Genomic DNA, 8,007 nt, shown 5'->3' on the forward strand with positions numbered 1-8,007 from the left:
TAAAGCAAATCACCAATTTAAGTACTGTTGCAAACTCATTCATATTTTATTATTGCATTATACCTACTATATTCTAACTTTACCATGCCCCCGATACAATCCATAGTTTCATCAAAATAAGCACACAATGTAACAAAAACATAATCTGTCAAAAACGGAACAGTCTGTAATAATCTGAACTTTAAACATACATACATAACTCCCAAAATTCTGAAAAATTAGGACAACCTGAGCAATTTGTATATCAGTCATGTGTAAAAGATTATTAATTTTTCGCCGCTCCAGTGATTTTTAACAATTCTGCTACTGGACATAAAAGTTTCTGTTAATGAACAGAATCAAATCAACTATCTCCCAAATCATCGCAAAAACTTTACTTGTCACATAAACTAATTAAAACATAAAAGAGACAATCATTACAGTAGTATAATTGCATGTTTATTGAAGAACAGAAAGGGAACTATTGGCTTCTCTCCCAATAAGCTCTTTCTTTATAGCCATTAAGAGAGGCTTTGAGATTCTAATGATGTTCATATGTAAGATAATAGTTGAAACACAAAGAGAGCATAAAACATGCGACAAACACATTTAAGTCTAGCATACTTCATACGCATAGGAATTTTATAAGGGAACAAGTTATCAAGGCAAGAAATATCTAGCATATGCAAAGAAGAGAAATAAAACATTGACAATCTCAACATAACAAGAGGTAATTTAGTAACACGAATATTTCTACAACCTTATTTTTCTCTCTCATAATAATTATATGTCGGATCATAAATTCAACAATATAGCTATCACATAAATTTTTCTCTTCATGATCCACATGCATACGAGTTTTATAATCTTCCAAGATAGTGGGATTAACATCAACTAAAGTTAAGACCTCTCCAAACCCACTTTTATCAAAAAATTCATATGATTGAACAGTCTTCAAATATGTGGGATTATTTTTACTTAAAGTTGACACTCTTCCAACCCGACTTTCGATATTATTATTGCAAAATTTATTATCTATATCATATTCATCACGAGGCTTAAATAAATTTTTAAGATCATAAGAAGCATTATCACCCCAATCATGATCATTGCAATAAGTAGTGTACATAACAAAATTAACATCCCCAAGCTTGTAGTTTTGCATATTATTTGTACAATTGACATTAATAAAATTTATCATAACATGAATGCAATCATGCCTTTCATTCAAGGAGCTATCAAGTGTGGGTGCACTAGCAATAATTTCATTTTTAACATAAGGGACTATAGCAAGTTCATCATCATAAGCATCATTAGTATTGGCATTGTGGCCATAAGAATAACAAGCATCACATTCATTCAGAGGGGATATTTCAACCAAATTAATGAAATCATAATTATCTATAGATTCATGCATATCATTATTTTCTGCCAAAGCAGACATTCTCTAAATGAATTCACTAACATAGGCATTAGATGCATAGTTTTTATAGCAATATTGAAGTATTGCAAAATTTTCAGATTTGTAGAGACTGATATCACACTTCTCAATCAAAGAAGCAACTTCATAGGCACCCTTAAATGCAACAAAATTCTTCAATTTGTTCGATATCATAGTAACTATAATCATCCTTCGCATAAGAACATAAGATTTCATTGTTGTTAAACTCATATAAGTAGGGAAGGTGTTTTTTAGGGTTCTTTGAGCAACAAGTAAGATCATAAATTTCACATAGATTCCAAGCATAGCATAACAAACAATTTATTTCATGCCATAAGTGTCTACCCTTTTGAGACAAACGGTGACGCAAATGAGCATGCTCATATAAGGATTTTCCATCAACTAAGCTAGTTGGGGTTTCAGCACGAGCACAAATGAATCGAACATGATCCAAGTAGAAAACTTTAAGTGGATCTATAGTTATCTTTTATTTTCTGTTTTCCTTTCTATTTTTGAGACATGAAGGCAAAAAGCAAGCAAATGAGCAAAAAGGCAAAAGAAAAATATTTTCATATTTTCATAAAAAAAATTGAAACGTGGGAGACGAAAACGAGAGGCAAATGATAAATAATGTAACTCCAAGGAGATGAAAGTTTATGCGTAGATACTTGATAGATGTTGATGATGTCTCCCCGGCAACGGCGCCAGAAATTCTTCCTGCTACTTGTAATCTGCATTGGTATTTCCCCGAAGAGGAGTGGATGATGCAACACAACAGAGCTAAGTATTTCCCTCAGTTATGAAAACAAGATTATCAATCCAGTAGGAGAACCAAGCAACATTATGTAAACAACACCTGCACATAAACAAAAAATACTTGCAACCCAGCACGTAAAGGGGTTGTCAATCCCTCAACGGTATTGAGATAAATTAAATTGTATGAGATTTGATAAGTAGATCTAACTAAAACACAAAATAAAATAAATAAATAAAAATGGCAGCAAGGTATTTTTGGTTTTAAAATATGATAGGAAATAGACTAGGGGGCCATACTTTTCACTAGGGGCTTCTCTCCAGAAAATAGCATATGGTGGGTAACAAATTACTGTTGGGCAATTGACAGAAAAGCTAATAATTATGACGATATCCAAGGCAATGATCATGCATATAGGCATCATGTCTAAGATTAGTAGACCGAAATGATTCTGCATCTAGTTCTTTTACACCACACATCGACTGCTCTAGCATGCAACTAGTGTATTAAGTTCATGGAAAAACGCAGTAATGCATTAGGAAAGATGACATGATATAGACAAGATAAACTCACGCATGAATAAATACCATCGTGTTACCCTTAATAGCAAGGATACATGCTTGTCATGTCCTATTCTGTCACTGAGATTCAGCACCGCAAGGTCAAACCCATCACAAAGCACATCTTCTCATGGCAATATAGATAAATCTAGATGGCCAAACCAAACCAATAAATCAGAGAAGAAATACGAAGCCATAACAATCATGCATAAAAAAGTTCAGACAAGACTCGAATAATATACATGGATAAATCTGATCATAAACTCACAATTTATCGGATGCCAACAAACACACAGCAAAAAGGAGTTACATCAAATAGATCTCCAAGAACATCAAGGAGAACAATGTATTAAATATAAAAAAGAGAGATCAATCAATCTAGCTAGTAACTACGGACCCGTAGGTTTGTGGTAAAGTACTCACGCATAATCGGGGGGGCAGCAAGGATAATGAAGAACCCCTCCATGATCGTTGCCCCCTCCGGTAGAGTGCCGGAAAAGGCCTCTAAATTCGATCTCGTGGTTCTAGAACATGCGGCAGCGGGAAAGGTATTTCGTCCTCCCCCTAGGGTTATTGGGATTTTAGGGTATTTATAGAGGCGGAGCTGGGTCAAGGGGGTGCCGGTGGGCCCCACTACCCATCAGGGCGCGCCAGAGGCCCCTGGCGTGCCCTGGTGTATAGTGGGCCCCACAGGCCTCCTCTCGTGTTCCAGAAACTCAATTAAGATGCCCTCTAATGGAAAATGTTTCACCATGAAAGTTGTGCGTCTCGTCGAAATGATCGATTTTGATATAAAATTCGTCTTAATCCGAGGATGAGCGCGATAACAACATCTTCGATCAAGAGTTTGGTTTTCATAGTGAAAATGTTGAGTTGATCATGCCCGTTAAGGTTTGCAAAGTTCGCCCAATTTCATGCTAAAATGCATGATTAAGCAACTCAGTTTCAACTTCAAAATAATTTGCTTGAGTATATGTGTACTCATCTTGTCAACTAATAGATATACCAGCTCTTTTTCTATCAATGTACTTGTGACAATTAAAATTTATCTGATTGTAAGCTATGAGATTTTTATTTGGTTGTAAACTATTTATTATTGCCTGTAAAAACTATGTTATTTATTTTGTTTTAACTATCTGCAATATTCTCCTTTTAATTGGATTTATATGCATGAAAGTCTAAAAAATAGTGTAAATTTGGCTGCCTACCGGCCAGGCGGACCAAATGGGTTGGCCAGTTGGGCGCACTGGCTAGATTTGGGCAATTGCGGCCAAACGGACAAACAACGAATAAAATCTGTGTCCGTTTAGATCGGCGCGTTGGAGTCGGCCTTTGGCATGAATGACTAGACTTCCTGTGATTTAAGGAGCCATGCAAAGCCAGCGGCCATTTCTGATCGGCTGCGATTTAAAATCCCGCAAAATACCAAACTAGTGTATTACAACTTTGTAATCTCACTTTATTAAAACAGTTCATATATATAGAAAATAAGTACATGTAGTATTCATCGTAGTGTCAAACTCTGTATGCCCGCAATAAAAAAAGATTCTTTATGGCGGCCGTGGTTTCTTATTTGGCCACGTCGTGCTTGTTGTCCTCCTCCTTTCCGTAGGCGGAGACGGGGAAGGTCCTTCCCAGTCCGGTGGGCGTCTTGAACGTGATCTTTGAGTGGTCGTTTTTGTCGATGTACATGTCGCAGACGGTGACCCAGATGAGGAGCTCCTTGCTCTTGACGCCCGTGATGCGCTTCATCTTGCGGTCCTGGACGAAGGCCGTCACCTCGGTGGCATACGAGACCAGCCTCCCGATCTGCTTGAAGGTGTGCGTGAGCGCCTTCTTCTGGCGCAGCCACACGAAGCCCGTGGAACGGTTGTAGCCGACCTCCTCGATGTCCGCCAGCGGCAGCAGGCCCAGCGGCATGTTGGTCTCGGCCAGCAGCTCCGTCGCCTTCTCTGCGCACAACGCCGCACCATGGTACACCTCCGCGCCCTCCCTGTTCACCTCGATCGCCTGCGACGCCATCTCGATGGATTAAATTTAATCTCTCAAAGCAAACTCTGGCTCAACTAGACGCTCGGGAGATGCAGGGGGGCTTATTGGTCTTGGGGGCTTGTTGATTGATGTGGTGGGATACTGGGATTGGAGGTGGGGAGGGCCGGATTTATAGGCATTGACGCGAACTATATAAGAAATTGTACTTACCTCTGGAGCTTACCTCTGGAGTGCTTACCTCTGGAGCAAGAGAATGTGAAAGCAAAGGTCTGGAGTTGAGGCATGACACTCGAGCGACCTGTGTCAACGTCGTGTCGTATATGGGGAGCGATCGGGCGGATGGAATGGCGTTGCTGGTAGTTGAAGTAATACTCCTGCTAGTGATGCAAGCACGCGCCTGATGGGACCCCTGTTGGTCCAGTGCAACCACCCGAGTTAATTTGCGATTTTCCTCAGCCAGCGTGATGCATGATGCTGCTGGTACTAATAGATCCATAGCAGCGTTCATTTCAGCAACAGTTTGTTGGGGAAAGAACCTTTGGTTTCTGGGTGTATATACACACCATACGAGGAAAAATAATAATACAAAAAATAAAAGTAAAAAAATAAGATTTTTAAAATAAACTAGAAATTCTTTCGCACTAGTATGTAAATTTTCACGAATAAAAATCAGCGGTGACTTCAGGACAAAAAAGTATTGGATGAAAATTTACTTTTTTTCTAAAAGAAGTCAATGGGTTATTTTTCTTTTTGTGGAACTTTTTTTGCAAGTATAATGGAAGGTCGATTTTATTTTAAAAATATTTTCAATTTTTTTTACTTTTTACTTAATTCTTTCTATAAATAGGCTGTATATACACCCATAAACCAATAGTTTCACTCCTAGTTGGTTGCGCCTACTATGCATGATAGTAGCTGCCCACACTATTCTGCTATGAGTACTTTAACGTAGTGGACTATCTAGAGGTACACCGATGACAGATCCAAGCGGCAGAATGATTTACTTCCTCCGTTCCTAAATACAAGTTCTTTTAGAGATTCAAATATAGACTACATACGAAAGCTAAATGAATGAATCAACACTTCAAAATACGTCTATGTATTCATATGTAGTGTATATTGCAAGCTCTAAAATGTCTTATACTTACGATCGAAGGGAGTAGTGTTTTATTCATGTTAACCGAAGCTCTCTTGTCTTACTCAACTTACTAGTTGCTCTCCGATGGGACCAATCTTCGTTGGCGACGAGGAGGAATCACCTGGTCCAGCGACACCATTTCCATGGATCACTCATCTTGTCGCAGTGCTAACACTACTCAATAACTAGTGTTTAACTATTTATGCACGTGCAATGCACGTCTTAAAATTAATGGAGTGAATTTGGAAAAACGAAAATGACACATAGTACATGCTAATAGAGAATGCAGAATATAAGTATAGTAGAGGTTTTTTTTAGGCAAAGTATAGCAGAGGTAGATTAGTATGCAAGACCACAATGATGAGACATAGAAGAATTCGAAATCTGTACTTTCCTTTCTCTTATTCCCGTTCTCCTCGCAATCTGCTTGACCCATTTAAGGTTTACTCATTCTGCAACATGACCCAAGAGGTATCGTGTATGGTCCTTTTTATCTGGGAAGGGTGAAGTGTTGCTTCCAGAACACCGTGGTCCGTGGAGGCAGATGCAGTGACTGTTCACCGCGAATCATGCTGCTCCCAACCATTGGATTTAGCAAACCAACGGTTACGATTGATGCTACAGGTCCAATTCAAGATTGGTTCACTATATAGTAGTATAGAAAAATAGTAGATGGCAGGCATCAAAGCCGGGAGGAACTAGTGTGGTCGCCAATCCACCATTCTACCCCACCATCTTGGGGTTTTCAGTTGTTTTTAGTTCAACCCAGTTTTGTATTCCGTACATTCTAAATTACTTGTTGTGGTTTCATTTAAAAAATTAACTAAAAACATTAGTACATGCGAATGCTCCAGGAGTGGGAGACGTAGACTTGTTGGTAGGAGGCAAGATGACGGGACTTGGCAAGCGTGGCGTGGAAGACCTTGACCCAATGCAGCTGGATGAGGGTGGAAACTTCCGTTTCAGTTTTGAGAGCAGCAAGAGGAGCCGTGGCACTTGGTCGACAGAAGCAGGACTGCAATCTGATGGCAGTGAGAAGCAAGCTGAAAGGGAGGCAACCAGCCTTAGGGCCGCTGGTCAACTGACAGGCGCGGAGGAACGCACCTGTCAGGAGCCATGACGATCCTTTGTTGGAACTGCCGAGGTTTGGGCGACCCTCGGACAGTTCAAGAACTTACTCGCCTCGTGCATGCTCAACAACCAAAGCTCCTGTTCTTGTCGGAGACTCGTCAAAATAAATTCGTAGTAGAAGGTTTACTTTGGAGGTTAGGTCTTAAACATGTAGTATCCTTTCATGAGCCAGGGAAGGGGGGAGGTCTAGCCCTCTTCTGGCATGAGGATGTCAAAGTCGAGTTGTTTAAGATAGGGAGTCGAGTCATTGATGTAATTGTTCATGAATGGCCAAAAAATAATAAATGGAGATGCACGTTTGTTTATGGTGAGCCTCGCACACATCTTAGGCACCACATGTGGACTTTGCTAAAAAGAATAAAACCTATGCTTGATGCGCCTTGGCTAATGGCCAGAGATTTTAATGAAGCTTTGTACCAAAATGAACACTTTTCTGAAACAAAAAGAGGGGAACGACAAATGATGGATTTTCGAGAAATTCTATCACATTGTGACCTTCATGACCTCGGCTTCTCCGGCACGCCATGGACTTACGATAACAAACAATCTGGTAGACGTAACGTCAAGGTGCGACTTGACCGTGCGGTGGCTTGCCCAGCGTGGTCGAACATATTTCCGAACTGTCAGGTAAGACATCTTGTATCCTCGCGTTCAGATCATACACCCCTGTTAATCAGTCTTACACAGAAATCATCGGGAAGTAGCTCAGGTCGCCGGTGCCGTAGATATGAATTTTTTTGGGAAAAAGAAAAAACATTAGCAGATGAAGTAGAGGTTGCTTGGACTATGCATAGGCAGGCAACGAACCTAGGAGACGTAACATCCAAGCTGGAGGGGGTGATGGACGCACTCCATTCATGGAGTAATAAGATAGTGGGCTCGGTCCCAAGGAAGATAGAAAAGACAAGGAAGGAACTGGAAGCTATAATACATAGCAATAATCCGAATAAACAAGCGATTCAAAAAAGGCTAGAAAAGGAGCTAGATAGTCTGTTAGAGAAGGAAGAACTTT

At 39.9% G+C, this 8,007-nt stretch overlaps 1 protein-coding gene across 1 annotated transcript; it reads right to left on the minus strand.

The window, feature by feature from the left end:
• Positions 1–4,141: 4,141 nt before the first annotated feature.
• On the minus strand, positions 4,142–4,878 carry LOC119282682. The gene has a single exon (XM_037562816.1). The coding sequence runs from the start codon at positions 4,754–4,756 to the stop codon at positions 4,304–4,306; it is 453 nt and encodes a 150-aa protein (XP_037418713.1). The 5' UTR covers positions 4,757–4,878; the 3' UTR covers positions 4,142–4,303.
• Positions 4,879–8,007: the final 3,129 nt, after the last annotated feature.

The sequence above is a fragment of the Triticum dicoccoides genome, chromosome 3B (genome assembly GCF_002162155.2).
Source record: "Triticum dicoccoides isolate Atlit2015 ecotype Zavitan chromosome 3B, WEW_v2.0, whole genome shotgun sequence".
Taxonomy (NCBI): Eukaryota; Viridiplantae; Streptophyta; class Magnoliopsida; order Poales; family Poaceae; genus Triticum; species Triticum dicoccoides.

Coding starts and splice junctions, on each gene's coding strand:
- LOC119282682 (XM_037562816.1), bottom strand. CDS start 4,756: ATGGCGTCGCAGGCGATCGAGGTGAACAGGGAGGGCGCGGAGGTGTAC.